The sequence below is a fragment of the Pelodiscus sinensis genome, chromosome 13 (assembly GCF_049634645.1).
Source record: "Pelodiscus sinensis isolate JC-2024 chromosome 13, ASM4963464v1, whole genome shotgun sequence".
Taxonomy (NCBI): Eukaryota; Metazoa; Chordata; order Testudines; family Trionychidae; genus Pelodiscus; species Pelodiscus sinensis.
Genome location: NC_134723.1, coordinates 27681970 through 27705237, shown reverse-complemented (window position 1 = coordinate 27705237; position 23268 = coordinate 27681970). Strand labels below are relative to the sequence as shown.

The 23268-nt window shown below is 44.3% G+C and overlaps 1 protein-coding gene across 9 annotated transcripts in view; it reads right to left on the bottom strand.

Moving 5' to 3' along the window:
• CAPN6 (calpain 6) overlaps nucleotides 1-23268 on the bottom strand; it is a 122169-nt gene that overhangs the window by 5428 nt on the left and 93473 nt on the right. For 7 of the 9 annotated variants that reach the window (XM_075940914.1, XM_075940911.1, XM_075940910.1 and 4 more), the window contains 5 exons: nucleotides 20832-21034; nucleotides 16300-16421; nucleotides 12057-12086; nucleotides 8331-8467; nucleotides 5333-5696 (listed from right to left, as the gene is read on the bottom strand). In XM_075940914.1, coding sequence (XP_075797029.1) covers nucleotides 5514-5696; nucleotides 8331-8467; nucleotides 12057-12086; nucleotides 16300-16421; nucleotides 20832-21034 — 675 coding nt within the window. In that variant the 3' untranslated portion in view covers nucleotides 5333-5513. Of the gene's footprint in view, nucleotides 1-5332; nucleotides 5697-8330; nucleotides 8468-12056; nucleotides 12087-16299; nucleotides 16422-20831; nucleotides 21035-23268 lie in introns of those variants that run through there. The other 2 variants (XR_012906908.1, XM_075940908.1) reach the window with 2 other exon arrangements.

Here is a 23268-nt window from a genome sequence, read left to right as displayed (position 1 = left end):
GTCCTTTCCCCTCCCCCGAAGCGTGTCTGTTTTTTTAGTGGGGTCTAACAGATGTCCCAATTTTATAGAGGCAGTCGCAATAGTTCGCCTTTCCACACTCCTGAATGGTTTTCAGTTTTCACACTTGTTATCTGGGCACCAACAGGGAGGTGGCTGACGGCCACCAACAGGCCATGTGCTCCTGTTGGCAGAGGGGGCCATGTCTGCAGCAAAGCACCCCTGTGTTTTAAGTGTAGCCAGGTGCCAAGGCATCTAAAGTGTCTCAGGGAAAGCAGCTGTAGAGCAGCAGTGCCACCCCGTGGGACCATGGATTCATTACAACTGGAGTAGGGAAATCCATCCCTAAGTCGTCTTCATGCAGCTTCAATGCAGCTGTCTGGTTAGGAGCTGGGATGCTCTCTGGCTTCATTTGCATTGGCCAAGACCAGGCATATCACCAGTGCTTTCCAGCTAGTGCCACTCTTTGCACAAATTTATTGGAAATGTTGCTGTCTAGGCGAAGGCTCTGCTGTAATAGCGTGAGGTGTGGGCCAGCACCTAAGGAGGCCCAGTGGAACAATGTGATGGGCTGGTTAAATTAGCAGGCCAGCAATAGGAGAGCTCATTCCCAGAAAATGAAGTGCAAACTATCCCTGTATATCCCAGGCAAAGATTGAGCTCAGTGAGGCTTGTATGGCCATGAGGAAACAAGGCGGACGTGCACTTCGGAATATAGCCGAGACCACACATGTGACCTGAAAGCCCTTTACAAAGGAGCGAAGGCACAGATGGGGAAAGCGAGGCATGGAGTGGTGAAGTGACTTGCCCGTGGTTACCCAAAGGGCAGTAGCAAAGCCAATAATAGACTCTCTGACACCTGAGACCCAGGCCAATGCACTATTCCCTAGGAAACACTGGTTTATTGTAGGAAGCCATAGCATCTCTTCAGTGAACAAATCCTAGTTCTACACACAGTAGGATTAGTGGGATGAGACCTTAATAATGCAGCTGCTTCCTGCCTTTTCAGTAAAGCAATGCAATACCATTGATCAAGCTGCAGCTTCCTATCCCTGCCAGTAGACCTGGCCATGCTCACCAGGGACTCCTGTTGCCCCTCACCTGGCCGGCCCTGCTGAGACCCTCAGCCTGGGAGCAATTTAGGCAGTTCACTTGTGCAAATCATTTTTCAGAGTGCTTTTTCTTTCCATGGATGAAGACCTGGCACTAGATTGGAGGGACATATGTGTTTGTATTTATGATTTCTAGTGGGTATTTTCTAGCAAAGCCAATTGTCTTAGCAACCAAGCTAGCAAACACAGAGCCTTCTGAGGTGCTGGTCTCAAGGATTGCAGCAGAGGTTTCTGAAATGGATAAAATCAGGTGCTGAAAACGTTTCCTTTTTGAAGTCCAGTTTGCCACACGCTGGCACACAAAGTTTGCCTTTGCTGGCTTCTGTTAAAAAGACACAAAGAGCCCATTATTCATAAAGCTAAAAATGTTTATTTTACATCATGTGAATACATTTTCCAAGACACAGAAGTGTCATTTCTGCAAAAAAAGCAGTGCAAGAGGTGAAAACATTGTCCTGCAGGGGTAGTTCCTTCTGAGGGCTTGGCACAATGGTGATGTGCACACTTGATCACTGTGATCTCATTTGAACACCCAACTTCTCAAGATTGGCCTTTAATTTGGGATGCAGGAAATCCACAACTCCCACTGGAGTCGCTCAGCACCTCTGAAAAATTAGGCCCATACTTGGCTAGGAATGGACTTTGTTCAAAGGCCATTGAAGTCAATGGGCCTCTCTCCATTCAGCGGGCTTGAATTCAGGCCATTAGTGAGCAGAAAAGTTAAAGGAAGCTGCCTCTGATAACTAGTTTTGATTTGCTCAGGTGATAGTCACTGGCCAGAGTGTCAGTATTGGCAGGACTTTGTACCAGCACTTTCCCCTAAGAGTTAGGAGAAAAGTAAGAGGAGATAGGTTAGAAGAACTCAGATGTCAGGATCCTGAGAAACACAGGTGGGAAGCACTAGTCTTTATAAACACAAGAAAAAGAGGGGTGTCAACAGGGGAACCATTTTTAAAACAGACAAAAGGAATATATGTTAACATAATATGGAGTTAATTTGGGGAACTCTCTACCACAGCATTTTAATGAGCCACCAGTGTTAATTTCAAACACGTGCCCATAAATAAGAAAACCAAGTGGCACTGCACACAGAAGATAAAGTTACACGGACATTCAGTTCCCATGCTTCATGGAATAAGTCCTTCTCCAGCTGGGGTCAGGGAGAAATGTCCCGTGCCGTAGGAGGAAACCACAGGGGAAAATTGGGCGTGGAGGAAGGAACTGTCAAGCTATACAAAAGGCTTTCTAGCTCAGTACATTACACTGAAGAGCTCACAGTAATGTCATGATAGGTTCATTTTTGGCTTAGAACAGTGGTCTCCAACCTTTTTAAACACAAGGTCACTTTTTTCAATTTCAGTGCAATGTAAAATCTACCTCAAACCCAAATACCCTGGCCCAACTTCCTTCCCACCCCTTCTTTGAGGCCCTGCTCCTGCTCCACCCCTTCTCTGAGGCCTCCCCCTGCTCACTCCATCCTCCTCCTTCCCCCATCCTCACTCACTTTCACCAGGCTGGAGTAGGAGGTTGGGGTGCAGGCTCTGGTCTTGAGCCAAGGGATTTGGAGTGTGGGAGGGGCTCCGGGCTTAGCCCAGGGTGGGGGACTGGAGTTCAAGAGGGGTTTCAGGAGTTTGGGTGCAGGGAGAGGTTCAGAGTGGGGACCGTCAAAAACCAAAACTAACCCACTTTGCAAGCAGTAAAAGAAGTAACAACAACCTCCCACGTATGTGTTGGGTCAGGAACTGAGAGTGAAGGACACTGTGGCTGTGTCTACATTGGCACCCTTTTCCGGAATGAGACAAGTTGGAATTGCAAATGCCGCGGGAGATTTAAATATCCCCCGCGGCATTTGCATGAACATGGCTGCCGCTTTTTTCTGGCTTGGGGCTTTGCCAGAGAAAAGCACCCGTCTAGACGGGATCTTTCGGAAAATAAAGCCTTTTCCGGAAGATCCCTTATACCTCTTAAAATCAGGAATAAGGGATCTTCCGGAAAAGGCTTTATTTTCCGAAAGATCCCGTCTAGACTGGCGCTTTTCTCCAGCAAAGCCCTGAGCCGGAAAAAAGCGGCAGCCATGTTCATGCAAATGCCGCAGGGGATATTTAAATCCCCCACGGCATTTGCAATTCCGACTTGTCTCATTAGCATCCTTTTTCCAGAAAAGGGTGCCAATGTAGACACAGCCCGGCTACGTCTACATTGGCCCCTTTTCCGGAAGGGGCATGTTAATTTCAGCGATCGTAATAGGGAAATCCGCGGGGGATTTAAATATCCCCCGCGGCATTTAAATAAAAATGTCCGCCGCTTTTTTCCGGCTTTTAGAAAAGCCGGAAAAGAGCGTCTACACTGGCCCCGATCCTCCGGAAAAAGCGCCCTTTTCCGGAGGATCTTATTCAAAGTAGGAATAAGATCCTCCGGAAAAGGGCGCTTTTTCCAGAGGATCGGGGCCAGTATAGACGCTCTTTTCCGGCTTTTCTAAAAGCCGGAAAAAAGCGGCGGACATTTTTATTTAAATGCCGCGGGGGATATTTAAATCCCCCGCGGATTTCCCTATTACGATCGCTGAAATTAACATGCCCCTTCCGGAAAAGGGGCCAATGTAGACGAGCCCCCCCTGTGTTTGTGAGAATGATAGACACACACTGAGCGTGACAGAGATTTGCATTGTCAAGCTCCCTCCATGCCTTCTCTCTGTGTGGAGATGGGGTACAGAAGTGGGAGGAGGAGGGACACCCTAACATCAGCATCCCCCCTTCTTCATCCCACACCCTGCACAGCAAGCAGGAGGCTCCCAAGGGGGCAGCTCCAAGGCAGAGGGCAGGAGCAGCATGACAGTGGGTGGAGGGGCAACTGAAGGGCCAATGTTTGATAGGTGATCCTGACTGGTTTGGTCAGGAAGCTGTCAGAGGCTCCAAGATCTACCGGTAGATCCCGATCCACTAGTTGGTGACTACTGGCTTAGAACATGTAGGGGGCTGTATGTCACCAACCAGTGGATCAGGATCTACCCATAGATCTTGGAACCTCTGACAGGCGTCAGCTGACATCAATCAATGCACCAACACTGAAGCCGATGGTGCTATGCTGATCTACAGCAGCTGAGCATCTGGACCATTTTCTCCAAGGCGCTGGCAGCTTGAGACCACAGTATTTAAGAGGGAGTGAGGCCACTCAGAATATCTGTCAAAGCGTTGAATGGGATCCAGCCACAAGACGTGTCCTATTTATACACATGAGTATTGCATAGCTTCCCCCTGCCCTTATGGCCCAGTAGGGGAGTGAGGACTGTGCTAGTAGTGAGGGTATATTCATAGCAAGAATGTGTCAGATGTTAATGAGAGGAAAGACGGGGTTTAAGCAGCAGTGCCTAGACTGTAACAGACCCAGCCCATTGATTCCTGGGAGGGCACCATTCCCTTCTATAAGTCAAACAGGAAGGAGGAGGATGGATCTAATCCAGCAGCCCTTCTGTAGGCAAAACTCCCCCTGGCTACAATGCCTGAATAATGAACACTGGGATTCTTCTTCCACCAGGTTCCCACTCAGCAGCATTTGGAATGACTGCTCTGATTGCTCTAGCAATGACATGTCCGCTGAGGCGTATAATGTATGATTAGTAATAATACTAATGCTGTTAATATAAACTATTGTAGGATTAATTGAAAAGTAACCACTTTCAACCAACCATAGCCCAGACAAATCCCTCACAAACATTGATGTACCGGTAAGTATGTCAAAGAGTGGGCATGAATTTAGTCACATGTCCAGCTCCTGGACTCCCCTCCCCTCCTCCACCTGTGTACCACTGTACACTGTAAGCTGAGTGCTTGGAGGGAGGGGAGCCACCCAGGAGAGATTCAGATGCCAGCCATCTGTTGAACAGCGTGCCCACAGCTGGCAAGCAAGTGTTTCTACTGGTGGTGCACATCCACAGATGCTTTGGTGCACATAACAAAATTTATTCTGCACAGAGATGGAAAAAAAATAGCGGGAACATTGCTGTGCACCATGGGCATTAGCACTTTGCCTGCCAGGCTCCACAGCCATCACCCCGAAATAGACAACAACAAAAACACAGCACTAGAAACTTCCAGGAATAGTCAGCTCCATCTACCACAATGTTACCAGCAGCTAGAACATGTGGGGAGAGTGGTAGTTTTGTACTGAGCAATGTCATAATTTTAGAACAGCCTATCTGCTGCCAAGGTGGTGGCATAATATAGTTTTTCCCTTCAAAAAAAAAAGAAAAAAAAAAAGGTCACTCCCTCACCCACGTCCATGGAGAGACGGAGGAAGAGAGGGCTTTCTGGAAACCTTTGCTCCCACGTCATTTGCACTGAGAGCACAGACAAGAATTCTTGCTGCGAGGTGACAGCCTTGTCTGGGTCTGCGAGGCTTTGATATTCATAGCTCCATGAGGTCGTCACTGGAAACAACCTTGACGGTGATGTGACCTGGCATTTCGTCTGCTTCTCGGCCGCCTTTTCCCCGGAGCTGGAGAGTCTGTTGTTCTCTGGGGTCACTGGGGAGTGCTGCCAGCAGCACTTGTCCAAGGAACTGGTCACAAAAGACGTTGCTGTTCCAGACCTAGAGACACAATTGCAAGGGAACAGAAATAACTGCAGCTCAGCCAGCTTCTCTGTCACGTGCCACTGACAAGGGCCATTCATGGTAGAAAAGAGGCACTCACATTAACCCTCCAGATCAGGAGTGTGCATGTGTGTGTGTTGGGGGGGGGGGGGGTCTAAAGTTGGCTAATTAACTGGAGTCAGAGGGCTGTTCTTGATTTGCATTTTAATTTACATACGCTATTAAAATAAAGAGACGAAAACACAATTTTGCTTGGCCTCGTATCTAACCTAGACAAGGAATAGAAATTGCCTGCTTGGGGTCATCATCAATAAAACCCTGTGTTGAATCAGCTTGTCGTCTCTTCCCTACAGCTCGTTCCCAGCCCCAGGCTGCCCATGGCCCCAAGGGCTATTCCTGCCGTAGAATTCTGGACCCACCTCTTTTGGTCCAGCCACAGCTCCTCCACCACAGGCCAGGTGGTGGTTGGGGGGAGGGGGGGTAGGGGCAGGGAATAGGCCAGCCTTGGGCATCTCTATGGCAGCTCTAACGCCACCATATGGGGTAATCCTTCATTGCCAATTTAAGTACCGTTTAGGTTGGTGTCTGTTGCCACAGTGACACACGACAATCTTCACAGGGGCATACATCTGGCTCGGCCTGTGAAGCACTGTAATTCTGAAGTAGTCAGCTGTGTTTTTCTCTAATTTTTCCTCCACTAACTTGGAAAAGTGGGAGTTTGTGTCGAGTGTTATGGAGGTGATAGGGGCTGTGTAGATTGACCTCCAGAAGGCTTATAAATCTGCCCACACTGAGGGCTCGTCTACACTGGCCCCTTTTCCGAAAGGGCATGTTAATTTCACAGGTCGTAATAGGGAAATCCGCGGGGGATTTAAATATCCCCCGCGGCATTTAAATAAAAATGTCCGCCGCTTTTTTCCGGCTTTTAGAAAAGCCGGAAAAGAGCGTCTACCCTGGCCCCGATCCTCCGGAAAAAAAGCCCTTTTCCGGAGGATCTTATTCAAAGTAGGAATAAGATCCTCCGGAAAAGGGCTTTTTTTCCGGAGGATCGGGGCCAGTGTAGACGCTCTTTTCCGGCTTTTCTAAAAGCCGGAAAAAAGCGGCGGACATTTTTATTTAAATGCCTCGGGGGATATTTAAATCCCCCGCGGATTTCCCTATTACGACCTGTGAAATTAACATGCCCCTTTCGGAAAAGGGGCCAGTGTAGACGTAGCCTGAGACTATGTCTACACAGCTTCCCTCTTCCGCAAAAGCCCATGCAAATGAAGCATGGATTAGCATACTGCCATGCTTCATTTGCATAATTAGGGTCCGTTTTGTGCAAGAGGTTTTTGCACAAAAAGGCATTGTCTACACAGTGCCTTTTTGCACAGAAAACCCCCTCTTGCACAAGAGCTGTTCTTCCTGAAAAAACGAGGAAGAACGGCTCTTGCGCAAGAGGGGGTTTTTGTGCAAAAAGGCGCTGTGTAGATGGCGCCTTTTTCTGCAAAAAATCTCTTGTGCAAAAACATCTCATAATTATGCAAATGAAGCACAATATGCTAATCCACACTTCATTTGCATAGGCTTTTGCAGAAGACGGAAGCTGTGTAGACGTAACCTGAGTGGGAAACAGATTGTTTCCCTTAATTGTGTTATTAGCTTACATTCGTACTCTGATTGCATTCCAAAGGCTTTGAGATACCTCTTCTCTCAGCCTCCTTTTGCTCATAGTGGATGGAGTAGAAACCTTTCCGCTCAGAGAATGGCTCCAGTGGAACTCTAGGTATAGTGTAGTGAACAGTCAGAAATAGTCACTACTTGTAACCTACTCTTACAGCATTGTCAGGCTAGCTTCCTTCTCTGGCAGTCTTTTCTCAGTGCTTTAAATGGAGTAGATGGAGTTATGGATTATTTGTAAAAATCCTACAGAAGCACTGACTCAAGCAAGGAGGAGAAAAAAGACTTCATTTTTTCTTACATTCTTATGGTACTAAGCGATTATAAATTGTCATTTCAATGAGGGTATGGTCCCATAGCTGCACTGGCTTTTAATCTAAACACTCATGCTCCTCATACTTAGAAATTGATGTGGTCTGTATCAATTAAACCACACAGGTTGGTGTGTCAAAAGATTCTGTTCTTGGGTTTTAATCCTGGCTCTGCCATTAATTCAATGCGTGAGTTTGGGCAAATCCATTAATTGTTCTATGCCACAGCTTCCTCAGCTAGAAAACAGGGATGGAAGTGTTTAACCAGCTTTGTAAACTGCCTTGCAGTTTACAAATGAAGAGTGCTGCATAAGACCCAGGTATTATTAATGGTGTCTATTTTGGAAGGCGGATACAAGAGAATCAATATAAATTGCTCTATCCATTGGGACATTAAGGAGTAATTCTCACATTCTTCTGCACCAGCAGCCACAGTTCTGGGTATTGATCTTGTGAAGAAGCAGTTAACATTTGTCAGACCTTTAGCTCATCAATGTCATGTTTATTTAAAACCCACTGCGGTTTTCCATTTGCATTGCTGTATAAGCGGCACACAGATGCTGTGGACAAACCTGTCTGTTTCCCCTGCCCTAGCATTCCTCTGGCTGCTTTTGGGAGCACATACTTTGCTGCAGGGTGCTGGGATTCCCTTCCTTACCTGGACAATAATGGAACGTTCCATGTTCTTTCTGTAGAAAACTGCTTGTGTGTCAAAAATGGCATGGACGGTGTCTTTCTGGATGGCAGAACGAACTTTTTGATTCTCACACTTGATAATCAGGTAGGGATCTGCTCCTGAAATGCAATCAGGAGAGTCTTTATTAGTCCCACTCCACTAGCTGAGAAATTGATTCTGAGCCAGAAACACCAGTGAGTGTCAGAGGAACAAGTGCCAGCTACTTATGGAGGCGAGGGCCGGATTAAGGGGGGGAGGGGGACTAGCCAGGCAGCAGCCCCGGACGCCAACCTATGGGGGGTTCCTGATGGCAGCTGTAAGGGGCGCTGCGCGCCCAGTTCCGTGGCACCCCTTAGAGCTGCCATCAGGCACCGTGCGCCCGATGGCAGCTATAAGGTGTGCAGCACACCAAGGGGCAGGGCCGCGTATGCGCCGTGCACCTGGGGGCGGAGCTGCACATGCATCATGTGCCCACTGCCCGGGGCGCAGGAATGGCTTGAGCCGGCCCTGATGGAGGCATCATTGATCAGGATGAGAACAGGTCACTTGGCTTGGGGGACAAGACAATACAGGGTTTGCAGTTTCCTGATCTGTCCTGGCTCACTGTAAGACAATGAGAGACTCATTTAGCTTCCCTATGCTGCACTGTGAAGGCTGGAGGCCTCTCTTTTTAGCTCTTGGACACCATCTCTTTTAAGGAAAAGGGTGGCATACAAAGAAAGCCATGATGAAAAAACATTGTGCCTTCCCTACAGCTGGAAGCTGTTTACCAGTGTCGTGCCGATCCGCTAGCATCCTGGCAGCACATTTGAATATCCAGGAAAAGTCCCTCTCCCTTTGCCTTTTGCCAGAGATCAGATGATCATTTTTCATCCCACTTTGGTTAACCCAGTAGTTGCCAAATGATCCTAACTTCCCAGTCCCAAGGAAATTCACAGTAAATCAAAGATAAGCTGCATAAGATCCAGGCTAATCGGAGGTCTGGGTAACAGCCTTACAAGTTATGGCACAGCCTTGTAGTTCAAAATGTATTAAAACAAGCACAATTCTCATATTCTTAAAGGTCATTTGTGTTTCCAAAATCCTCCTTAATCTTTATTAACACTCCCATCTAGCTCTGATAAGGGGGCTCCTCATCAGCACACCTCAAAGCACTCTACAAAGGAGGCCATCATCATTAACTCCATTTTAGCAATGGGGAAACTGAGGTGCAGAGAGGGGGGAAACCATTCACTGTACACAGCAGTGGATAAAATGCAGGTGCCCTGCGTCCCAGTACAGACCTCTAGCCACTAGACAATACTGCCTCCACCTTTGGATTGCTCCTTCTTCCCCAACACGATGGTCTGCTTGACAAATTCACCCTCTTTAACTTGGGCCTGGCTTATACACCAGACCATCTTTAAAATAAAGGTGTGTGGCCCCCTCGGCACCTCTCTAGATATTAAGGAAAAACATAAAAGCATAAAATTAGAGATGGTTAAGAAGTGCTAATTCCCACCAAAGGCGATGAAAGCCAGTGCTCAAAGCCATTTTCATGTAGCTCCCTAACTAACACAGGGTGTGTCTACACTACAGGATTTTTTCGAAAAAAATTGGCCTTTTTCGAGAAAAACTTCCCCTGCATCTAGACTGCCACCGCATGTTCGAAATCAAATCAAAATAATGCAGCAGGTTTTTTTTTACTTCGATGAACCTCATTTTACAAGGAAGAACACCTTTTTTCAAAAGTGCTCTTTTGAAAAAAGGTGTTTTTGAACGCAAACAGGGCTTCTTCAAAAGAGAGCATCCAGACTGCCTGGGTGCTTTCTTTTGAAAAAGCGGATCGCTTTTTCAAAAGAAGTGGTTGCAGTCTAGACGCTCTTTTTCGAATGAGGCTTTTTCAAAAGATGTCTAGACGTAGCCCCAAAGTTAGATGTCTAATGCTGAACATCTTAATTTGAAAGAACGGGCATACACCCTCTTCACTATTAGGCCCAGAGCTGGTCAAATATTTTTCTATGAAACCATTTCCCTGTCAGAAAACACAAGTTTGTCGAACAAAAATGTTTCATGGGAACATGTCTGTTTTTGACACCACTGTCAATAACAAAGTGTCCAAACAAATCATTTACATTCTCATTGTGTTTTAATCATTTCAAAACATAAGGTAAAAACATTTCATTTAGATATCGTTTCAATTCATTTTGTTTCTACTTTTATCTTAAATATCTCATATTAATATAATTTTATGTTTGCAGCATTCACTGAAACTTCTTTACTAGATGATCTCTCGATTGGAATAATGGCCATTTGCATGTGACACCTCCCTGCTCCAAAAGAGGTTGTTTATGGTTTTTGTACAAAACGCCGGATGTAAAAGTCTAACTCCCTTGTAGCCATTAAATTAAAAGTGACTGTAGTTTCTTAACGGATATCACGTATCATTTCTCTCATGGGCATCTGCTTGGTTACAAGGCATATTCCGACATCTCCCACGAAGAAGCAAGAGAATAGTTAAAAAGAAGCAAGAGCCATTGATATTTAAGAGAAAGGAATAGACTTGCTCATATTCTGTAAGCTGATGTAACCTGGCTAGCCATAGAATGGGACCGTTGCCCCTGACAACGGATAGCACTTACAGATTACTGCAGCAGGTAGCAATTTCTTGGTTTTTTTTCTTGGTAAACAATTACTTCTGTGTCACTGCCTTTGGCACACAGGGGTTACAGTCTGTTACAAGTGACAAGAGAGCCCACTGCTAATCAAAGACATTTTGAAAACTTCTGAATAAAATGGGGTCTTTTCACAAAATGGTGTCAACCTCTATGGCCTTAGGCAAACAGCAAAGCAAAATGCTAGAGCAGATGGTTAATAGCAATCAGAAGAGCGATAGGCACGGTGAAGTCACAGAAAGGAGTACACAGGATTCTAATAGTTAACAGGCATATCTGTATTTCAGCAGAGAACTATTAACCCAGATCAGTGTTTCTCAACCTTTTTAAATAAAATACCCCTTTTTTTAAAAAAAATTGTAAGTATCCCTAGTACCTACAGTTTTCAGACACACATTTGTTTTTTTACCATTTCAACACATTTGTTTAAACAACTTAATCATAGCTGGGTGGGCGATAAAATTTTTGAGTGTAAAAAGTGCAAACATAATAAAGTGGTGTAAAACTTAAAACAAAAATTCAGTTTTTTTCCAAATTTCAGTTGTCTTGAGGTAACCCACAGACTTCTCTCAAGTACCCCTATGGGTACTCATACCACTGGTTGAGAAACACTGACCCAGATAATTTCAGTCGATCCAAAAAAATAGAAAAGCTGGCATTTTAAAATTTACTAAATGGACCTGCTCAGAAGTTCCAAAAATACAGAAAGAAGAGGAAGGAATAAGAGAGAGGAAAAGTGCAAAGGCAGGATAAATTCATGGATGGAATGTTGAGCTTTCTGTAACTAAGAAAAATGATACAATCTTCAGAAGAAACATGGAGCAAAAGCAATGCCCTAAAAATCCGAGACAAGAAAAAGATATTTTCCTCAACGCTTCTAAAGGGCCTGATTTGCCACTGTCCTGTGATTTGTAGGTTTACCTGTACAAAGCAAGGTATAACCACTGCTAAATCAGAATGGTGGCATTTCACACGCACGTTTTACAGCAATCAGTATCTACACAGGTGCCAGGTGATAAAGAATCAGGCCTCCTAGTTCAGTTCAAGGTCTCACCTACACTGTAGCTCTGTGTCAATCCCATGGCTGTGTTCCATCATCAGGAAGGCGACGTGGCAATGTAAGAAAAGGATAACACAAAGACAAAAACAAAGACAAAAATGTGAGTGAAAGCCCAAAACTAATAAGACCCAATGTAGACCCAAGAAAGGGGTGATTTATGAGATAGCTTTCCTAAGCCCAAATGAGATCTGGCCCGTGATCACCTGACAGTGCAGGCAAGGCATTGTTTTATGGATAACTGACTTTAGACAAGAACATTCACAGTCAGTTGCTATTGCGCAAATCAAAGGCTTTCAAGAGTATATGGAAAAGTGTTCTTCAGTTCAGATCTTGGGGTCCTTAGTCAGTCTGTACTCAGTCCTTACTCAGCAAAACTCCCAATGACGGAAGAAAAACTGACTCAAGGCAACAAGACATGGCACTTTATTATTAAAGAACTGAAATGTCCTGAAGATGACACTTAAATTAGAAGCTGTTTGCAGCAGGGACCACTGTTCTGTTCTGTGTTTGTACAGCGCCTAGCACAGTGGGACCCTGACTTATGAGCAGGAGAGGTAGGCACTACTGCAAAATAAATAATAGAGGAGAATACTTATAGTGGTGTTAGAAACTGGGCAGGAACACCAAGTTTTGGAGGTGGCTTTGAGGAAAGCACTCAAAACTGTTTTCTTTTCTCCGTTACAGGAATTTGCTAGGGGTTTCCCGCACCCTCTCTTCTCCTGCTTATCAAATAGCCATTAGTGACCACACCATTTTAAAAGGAGAGGGAGCAGATAAAACACAGTGAAAGAATTAAACATGGGAATCCAGCACGACGCTTCAGTGGAAAACTTGGTGGGTTATTTGGTTTTAGAGATGAGCTGTGTTGAAAAGACCATGACAGACAGTCGCTGGGATGATTTTCAAATAGATGTGGAATGAAAAAAAGGAAAAACAAAGGAAATATCCTTCTTCATCCTCTTGCAAGTCTGCCATTATAAGTGGCAGGAGGACAACTGGCTAAATCTCAGAATGAGTTTGCTCACAACTGAGTAATTCTGAGAAATATCTACTCCACTTAAGAAAGAACAATCAATTTCACACATACAGAAAGGAAAGCAATTGTCTAGGAAGGAGTACAGCAGAAAGGGATCTAGAGGTCATAGTGGACCACCAGCTAAATATGAGTCATCCGATCCTGCTCCTGGGTTCAGATGTGGCCTTTGGTGGCCAGTCTGGCATCCATCCTTCCATAGATGGCCGTGTTCCTCCATCTAGTATGGAGGTCATGGATGTCGGAGGCATCCCCCAAACCTCAATCAGGTCCATGATCTCCGCACTGGACCAGGAAGGCGCCCGCCTTCTCCGGCCCCTGGCAGGCTCCTGGGAGCTGGGGTTCTGGTCCTTGGGAGCGGTGGAGGGCTGGCTGGCACTGGCTGCCTGGCTCGTGCTGGGGCCACTGGGTCAGGGGCAGCGAATACTGGCTCTGGGCTGGCAGGGCTGGAGCTGGCACAGACACTGTTGCCAGACTCTACCCCTTTAATGGCTCCGGGAAGGGGAAGGAGGAGAGGAGTTTTCCTGGTTGGGACCAGAGTGGCCAGCAGGGCATCCTTGGAAGGGCTGGAGGCCCCCTATTTCGAAATAGCCCCTATTCCGCATCTACACAGCACTTATTTCAAAATAGGCGCTATTCCTCGTGGAATGAGGTTTACCAAGTTCAAAATAAGCCCTCCGCTATTTCAAATTAATTTTGAAATAGCCATTAGCTTGTGTAGATGCTAGTACAGTTATTTCGAAATAATGGCTGAGATGGGTGGGAGCCGGTCCCCAAATCAAGAGAGAGAAAGAAGAGGATTTGTTTTCTATATGGCAGTATTAGGAAGCTTACTCAGAAAGAATGTTTTCTAATGTCTCTGTGAACCGTAACTTTAATGCTGTAGAGATGCTGGTTAATGACCAAGATACAGGATCTACCTGAAGGGAAATTTAACAGAGCACTATTAACTCATTTGAAAAGACACAATAAAATTCTGTACAGTATTTAACGCCCTGCCCTACAATCCAATGTAATGACAAGCAAGTGGCTTACTGTGCTCCTCACAGTACATCAGCACCTCTAGGTAGGGATGACAGCTAATGGACAGTGTCAAGCTAGAGCTGCATACAAGGGTGGCAGAATCTGCCTCTAAAGCTATTTTAAACCATCTTGTAGACATAACTATTAATCACCAGTTACAAGTCCCAGGTGCAAATTAGACAACTCGACAAAACCCATTTCACTGCCTGAACTGAAGCAGTTTTTGGCAGCAGTGGGAGTTTGCTTTAGTGACCCTGTGAGCACTGCAAGAGTGCTGGTGATTGAAGTGATAGAACTCAATTCTCTTCCCCATCTATGTTCCTGCAGGGGACGTTGGAAGAAAATGTTTAAGGAATTTCAAAGGGGTAAGAAAAAGAAGTATAAAATAAGAAGTGTCATTTTTGAGGGGAAGAGCAAGAATGCCCCGCCTCTCTTGAAACCCCTCCTCTGCTGGTCTTTAATGATTTCTCCCTTTGGTCTCGTCCATCCATTGTATCTCTGAAAAAATAACTGCATTTAGCAAAAATGAACTGTACAGCGACGACTGCATTCAGCCACTCAGAGGAACACAGATATTGGTTGCTGTTAGGGAACTGGATCAAATTCTATCCAACAATTTGGAGATGCTTAGGAACTTTTTCTGAAGAAGTGCATCTACAGGTCTCACTGTAATTGCTTCTTCACTGTAAGGAGTTACAGGAGCTTCTCTCCAGGTTCCTTGCCAACCAAATCTGAAGTTCTCTCTGGAGCAAACACAACAGGGACGCTGCTGTGTCAGCAGTCTTATTCCAGGTTCACCCGGACTGTCTTTGTTCCCTGTCTTGTTTTCTCTTAACCAACTGCTCTCTGCCAATTGTCTCTGCCAACGACTATCCCTTTGGTCATTGGAAGGGATATTAATTTAACTGCAGCAGACAGAGAGAGGATGTGAAAAACAGGACCAAAGAACAGTGGCAAGGCAAGTCTGTTAATTAGCTGTCAGTGACAGGCACCAGAGAGAGTTTCTCGCCTCTCCGCCTCAAGACAGCTTTTCTCTTTGATAAACACTGACATGTAACTGGTACTGTACAAGTCACAAGTCACTTAACCTCTCTGCTCAATTTATGAAGCCCCAAACAGTTGTAATAGAATAGTAATTACCCCACTGTGATTAAGCTGTAGTTGGCTAGATAAATCTTGCAATGCTGTATAGAGTTCAAGTGTCAACATTTTAAACTGGATATTAAAAAATTGGAGAGGGGGAAGAAGAGAACTACAAAAATTACCAGAGAAAGTCCCTCAGGATATGTCTACACTAGCCACCCTAGTTCGAACTATGGTGGCTAATGTAGTCATTCAAACTTGCAAATGAAGCCCGGGATTAAAATATCCCAGGTTTTATTTGCATGTTCCCGGGCGCCGCCATTTTTAAATGCCCGGTAGTTCGGACTCCCTACCCACGGCTACATACGGCACGGGCTAGGTAGTTCGAACTAAAGCCCCTAATTCGGACTACCGTTACTCCTCCTGCAATGAGGAGATTTCCTCCTTTCAGAGCAAGACTGAAAGCCCTTCTGGAAGATATGCTTTTGCCAAATACAAATGATGCTTTATTCAAACAAGTTATTGAACTCACAGCAGAGGAAAATGAGTGAATGGTAAGGTCCTGGGACATACAGGAGATCAAGCTAAATGATCTAATGGTTCTTCTGGTCTCTAATGGTATCAACTCAATGAATCTATGAACTATAAAGTATATTGAAGTCCTTGGATGAAATGTGGCTAGATGTATATAGCATACTGGACTTCATTACAGGGAATTCCCTGCAACTGACTCACTGGCCATTTTGAATTTCAAAAAATAAGTAACCCCAAAGAGGATATGATTTCTGTGAATTTCTAAAGAATCCCCTCTACATGCTTGTCAGAAGTGACCGCTCATTACATGCTCTATGGGCTAGCATGTTTAACTTATAATTCCTGCCATTTGTTGCTGCCTCCTTAACCCCAGCTCTTCTTTTGAAAGCCTGCTCTGGTAGCACAATGTTCCATAAATGCTGCACTTGTCTCTCCAGACAGAAACATCTAAGGCTTAAAACTCACAAATCATTCTAATGAAGTGAACAATTTGCATGCCAAAGGAGCATAGTCTCAGAGGAAATAAGTATTTCCCACTCTTTCAGAGTCTTCTTTTGCACTTACCACCGGATCTGTCTTGCTGCTGTAGACCTTCTGCGGAGTGAATTTTAATTTGGGTAACTATCCGAGGGTAACCACACAGAGTGCTCCAGCATGTCAGTTTAGGCTTATCTAGCTTCAGCTCCCTGCAAGATCAAGATTAAGCAGTTAAAATCTTTGGTGATGAATGTCAAGCAACAAAACGGTGAACTTCAGTGGAATTTTGATTTTTCTGGAACATAAACATGTAGTTCTTTACCTGTTTATTATCAATGGTTTCTGTTCCCGGAATGACATAATTAAGTAAATAAAAATCTCTCATATGACAACAATACATGGTGGAAAACCCTAAAAGTTACAGATATTAATAGCAACACAACAACATAACGGGCCTAATATCTTTTTCCATCCATTTTACCTTGTATATTTCCATTGGTTTCAATGGAATTACTCCAGATTTTGTCAGTGACCAGCTCATGAGTGATCAGGTGTAGAGGCTGGAGTGCGCAAGTTAGAGTTGAACTTAGATGGGGTAGCTTGAAGAGCAAAGCCAAGAATTACAGACTAAGCCAAAGGGTTAACCAGAGTTGTAGTCAGAATATATAGTGGAAGACCAGAGCTGACAGTCAGGCCTTGTCTCTAATTACAGGAAGATCAATGCTGTGGAGATCAATCTACCTGGGTTTGATTTAGCAGGTCTAGTAAGGCCCCACTAAATCGACCACTGACCATGCCTCTGTCAATGCTGGTACTCCACCAGGTTGCGAGGAGTAAGGAAAATTGATGGAAAAGTTTTCCCCGTTGACCTCCCACGGTGGGGATGCTGCAGAAATTTAAACTAAGGTATTCATGTAGCTGGAGTTACATATCTTAGATTGACTTGTCCCCTAGTGTAGACCTGGCCTCAGAAACCAAAACCTAGAGGAAAGGGTTTCAGTCACACATGAGTTTCAGTCAGAAGGCAAAACCAAGGATCTGAGAGGGAAGTGAGAAATCAGGAAGAAGCTGGGTGCTGGAGAAGGAACAGTTAAAGGCTGGGGTTGGAGCAAGACTAGAAACAGTGGAGGCCAGGACAGGACCAAGCGTAGCTGCAGGCAAGGGATCCATTGAGCAGCTGGCTACTGAAATACTGTTGCTACTCAGCTTAAGTAGAAGTCAGCTGATTCCTTCAACCAGTCAGGTGGCTCAGTCAGACAGCTTCAATGAAAGCCAGCTGCACTCATTAGGTTGCCAGGAAACTGGCTCTGCTGCAGGCTGTTCCCTTGACAGCTCTACACTCACATAAAGAAGAATAAGACCCAATAAACAAAAAGGTTCACAGTGTAGCTGACAGGAGGAAGCATGTGCATGGGAGACTGCATGACTGAAGCAAGTAGCAATGGGGTCAGGGCCCTTTCCATCAGTAGATCCCCAGGTTAAAATCCACCCTGACGTTGCAATTTATAGATGTTAGTGTCATCTGTGCAGTGGCCTGTGATAAGTGACTTTGGTGATCAAAAGAACCTCTCTGCCAACAGCCCAAACTGGCACTCATGCTGAAAATGCCACAGTAGAGAGGTCAAAGATTGAATGGGCTATGGGGAGACTTAATTATCCTCGCATCCCTAGAGGCAATCCCTTCCAGAGCAAGTCATTGTGGGGAAATTTTGCACTGCTGCTGCCCACCATGCAGTCCCAATTCTATGAGCTTCCTCAAACAAGCATCTCTTTAGATTGGGTTTGAAGGCTGACTTGTGTCAGAGACTTCAACTCAGTGTCCCATTTTACAGGTGTAAATATTTGATGCCATCGGCATGTCCAGTGACCTGGTCTGTGAGCTAGATTGTGAGAGAAGCAAATGGAATCAAATACACGTGTAAATACTAGTGCCCACAAAATTACACCTGCAGAATAGAAGAGGACTATAAAAGTCAGACCCACGTGCAAAAATTTCCCAAACTCGAGGGTCTACAGTGGCAGACAAACAATGTCTTGCCAAGTCCTGGACAGAGCTTTCAGACTTAAGACAAACTTTACTGAATTAAGTTAAAACTTATTTGGCTGTGTCTAGACTGGCCAGTTTTTCTGTAAAATCAGCCGCTTTTCCGGAAAAACTTGCCAGCAGTCTACACTGGCTGCTTGAATTTCCGCAAAAGCACTGACTTCCTACTGTAAGAAATCAGTGCTTTTTGCGGAAAATACTATGCTGCTCCCATTCCGGCAAAACTTTTGTGCAAAAGGGCCAGTGTAGACAGCTGAGATTTGTTTTCTGCAAAAAAGCCCCGATCGCAAAAATGGCAATCGGGGTTTTTTTTGTGGAAAAGTGCTTCTAGATTGGCCACGGACGCTTTTCTGCAAAAAGTGCTTATGCGGAAAAGCGTCCATGCCAATCTAGACGCTCTTTTCCGAAAATGCTTTTAACGGAAAACTTTTCCGTTAAAAGCATTTCTGGAAAATCATGCCAGTCTAGACGTAACCATTGTGTTCAAACCTTATGCTAATGGTTGAATCGTAATATCGGATGGCTCACACATTATCAACCAACCAACCAATGAAGGTGCTGCTAGTGGTTCTTGATAGCTGTGTAGAATCTGGGGTTGGTCATCTTCCTTTCCAAGTGCAAACTAATGGTTCTTATCAGCCTCTTGGAACTATTTAGTTTTTGAGATGTTACTAGACTAATTGTTGTTCTTTAAGTTTTTCCTGTTACAGACTCACTCTGCTATCCTTCTGAAGCTTATCTACTCACTGTCTTATTTTCTTCCTCCCCTTCAATTTTTTTCCTTCTTCCCCCCCATCCCTCCTTCTTTTATTTAGTCTTGGATCTGGACTTCCAATACTCTGGTCATCTGAAGAAGTGGGTTTTGCCTATGAAAGCTAATGATACCATCTATATGTTTTGTTAGTCTTTAAAGTGCTACTAGACTATTTGTTGTTTTTTAAGTTTTACCTGTTACAGACTAACTCGGCTACCCCATCTGAAGCTTATGTTAGATTTAAATATCTTTCAGGTCCATGGTATTGAAAATGCAAATGTTTATGTACTATTGTATGGAACTTCTTTATCAGAAAGACGGGATTGATACAATCACTGGGAGATATGAGGAATCTCAAAGACTTTTGGAACACTGCATGTGGATTTCCTAGGAAATATGGTGGTGAGAGAAGAGAGTGGGGATGAAGGAAGGGAGTGGTGGGGGGTGGAGGGAATGCAAATGACTCACTTTAGATCCATTCTTTTTAAGCTATTCCCTGGGGAGAGAAACCAATTATCCACTACTTACCTGCTCCTGGAAACTCCAGATCAATGATCCGCTGCACTGTATAAAAGATGAACTGGTTAAAAATGTTACCAGGATCTGAGCTGAACCTGTGATGAATCTAAATGCATAAGGACAGCACTTGAGTGTGGGTTGAATGACTGCCCTTGCCAGAGCCCATATTAAGGTTGGGGTGATCTCTGGTAAGTTTATTAAATGCATGTAAGTCCTTTTACTGTTTCCAGCATAGTCTTTTCCCCACTATTGCTTTTACCTTAAGAATAAAATGGGCTTTCACAGGAAAAGCTGTGAAGTATCCGATAATGATGGATAACTACTCTGTTATTAGGGTCTGAAGCAAAAGTAGGCAGGTCTTCTTTGGCAGTCTCTTGCTAGGATATCCCAGTATGCTCAGGGGACTGTGAGGCACGTCCTATATAAGCGAGATGATGGCTGGAGGAACAAGAAACCAGTGGGTGCTATTATTGGGCCATAGAGGGGGAATACAGAGATAACTGCCTGAACTGTGACACCTACTTTTAGGAAAAACTTAAACAAGAACAAATAGTCTGGTAGCACTTTATAGACTAACAAAACATGTAGATGGTATCATGAGCTTTTGTGGGCACGGCCCATTTCTTCAGATGAAGAATTCTTCAGATTTTAGGGCAAGGGTGGGCAATAACACAGTGGCAGTTCACCAGGATTAACCTCTGGTGGGCCACCACTGCTTTATTTACATGCACAGCCACAGGTACTGGTGATCGCAGATCCCATTGGCCAAGGATCGCTGTTCCTGGCCAATGGAGAAGTGGGATGGATTGGGACACCGCTTCATGCACCGCTTCCTGCAGTGGCTGGGAATAGTGATCCACAGCCAAGGGAGCTAAGATCACTGATACCTGCAGCCGGGAAGGTAAATATAGCAGTGGGGGCTTATCAGGTGTTAACCCTGGATCCAGCCTGCGGGCCAGTATTTGCTCACTCCTGTTTTAGGGCCTAACTAAAAATGGCCTCATTTTCAGAGATTCCTAGTGTTCACATAGCTTCCAATGAAGTTAATGTGTCTGAAAATGTTTAGCACGTCAGAACCCCCCCCCCCCAAACCCCACATCACTTTTATTGAACTCTGACTGCAGGCATCTAGCTTCAGAACACTGAGAACCTCACCTTCATTTAGAACAGCAGAGACTCATGTGGAGTCACACAGTCAGCTTCCATGATCCAGTGGTATTTGGAGGGTTAACTGTTTTAATGAAGGGAGAACTGGAGTCGGCAGGAGAAGCCTGTGTACGCTGTGGTAAAAGTAGCAAGTACCTGAGTTTTGATGGTACATCTGTAAAGAGCCTCAGGATAAATGCAGTGATGATGCCAGGACGGTATGTCGTTGGGATAAGAACATAGCGACCCTGTGTAAGGAGCTTCCTCAGGAACACAGTGCGTGTATTGATGTAAAGGGAGGTTGCCACTCTTTCCTGTATTTGCAGCTTGTGTATCCGATATTCTCTGTTCAACTCCACCTACAATTACACAGCAGAGCAAGATCTGGCATGTTTATTTCTCACTCACAGGTCTTCCTTGCTGCATTGTTTGGTACCGGTTTTCTGTGATGACAAGTGAATGCATACAGAATGATGTGCAGCTATGCAAGAATGAAAATCAAACGTTTGGGTTCCCTAGCCAGACCAAAGGTTCATTTAGGTAGTTCCTGGACATCATCATTATATATTACAATTGGATTTTGTGCTAACGGAGTTGGTTGACATCACCCTTCACCCACAACCACCACCCAACAAAATAGGCAACATTTCTAAACTTTAAATATAATAAAATATTTATAATAATACTTGAGCTTTTAATCCGAGGATCTCGGGGTATGTTTACACTTGTACCCTATTTCGAAATAGGGATGCAAATGCAGCAATTCTAAATTGCAAATGAAACCGGGATTTAAATATCCCATGCTTCATTTGAATAATTGTGTTATGGCACTATTTCGAGGTAGCACTATTTCAAATTAACAGACGCTGTGTAGACGCGGTTATTTCCCTTATTCCTCTTACAATGAGGTTTAACAGTTATTTCGAGAGAAGGGTTTTCTCTAAATAACCACGTCTACACAGAGTCTGTTACTTCAAAATAGTGCTAACTTGAAATAGTGCCATAACGTGATTATGCAAATGAAGCACGGGATATTTAAATCCCGGCTTCATTTGCAATTTCGAATTTCTGCATTTCCATCCCTATTTCGAAATAGGGTGAAAGTGTAGACATACCCTCAAAGCATTACCAAGGATCAATATCATTACCCCCATCACACAGATGGTGAAAATGAGACCCAGTAAAGTAAAATGACTTGCAAAATCAGTAGCAAAGGCAGAATTAGAAGGTGTGATTCTCAGCTGAGTGAAATGCTGCACTCTTTCCCAAATGGAGAGTGGGAAACCCTTACTATCTGTGCTAGTGACATTGAGCCCCTATATTTTTATGGAAATGTGGGTGAAAAAAAACCTAACAGTGGCAAAGCAGATACACAGCCATTCCAACCTCTAATGAAAGCTTCTTGTAAACTTCACAGCAACTGAATGTCTCTCAACACTTACGTATAGCTAGCTGGAATTTGTTAAATGAGCTTTTAAAGGGTATAGCTACACTACATTCCTCTTTCGAGAGAGGAATACAAATGCAGCCGAGCAAAATTGCAAATGAAGCACGGATTTGAATTTCCCATGCTTCCTTTGCATAGTCACGTCCAGCCGCTATTTCAAAATACCTTCTTTCGATATAAAAAACGCCATGTAGACACAGTTGTTTTGAAAGAAATCCCTTCTTTCGAAATAACCCTTACTCCTTAAAAAATGAGGTTTAACAGTTATTTCAAAAGAAGGGGTTTCTTTCAAAATAACCGCGTCTACATGGCGTTTTTTATCTTGAAATAGGGTATTTTGAAATAGCAGCCGGATGTGATTATGCAAATGAAGCACAGCAAATTCAAATCCGTGCTTCATTTGCAATTTCCCTCAGCTGCATTTGCATTCCTCTCTTGAAAGAGGAATGCAGTGTAGACATACCCAAAATGAAAAACTGCCTTTTTCTCTAAAGAAAATACATTATTTTCTTTTGATTTTTTTCATTTTTTGACAAAAATCAGAAACGAAAAATTGATGTCTTTCAATTTTTTGTTTTTTCCTGTTTCTCTCTTCTTTCCTCTAACTCCTACGCCCTGCCCCTTTTTTCTTTTTCTGTTTTGCCCCTGACTGGAACAGGGAGCAGTGAGGGCATAAAAGCTAATTAGTGTCAAGATTGAGCATAGTAAGTTTATGGAGGGGAGGGGATGTTCAGAATTGCATGAAACTGATCTGTGACTGCGGATGGAAAATGCCTCCAATGGTCAATGATGAGACACTATAATGGAGACGGTTCTGAGATACTACAGAGAATTTCTTTCCCAGATGTCTGGTTGCTGGGTGTTGAGCCTCTTGCCCAAATTAAATGTTCATGGTGTAACTGATCACTGCCTTTGGGGTATGGAAGGAATTTCCCAACAGGTTAGATTTGCAGAGACCTGGGAGTTTTTCATTGTCCTCTGCAGTGTGGAACCAATGTCACTTCCAGGTTTGAACTAGTGTAAATGGTGGATTCTCTCTAACTTGAAATGTTTAAGTCACAATTTGAGAACTTCAGTAACTCCGCTAGAGTTTGTTTAGGGGTTTGCAACAGGAGTGAATGGTGAAGTTCTGTGGCCAGTGATCTG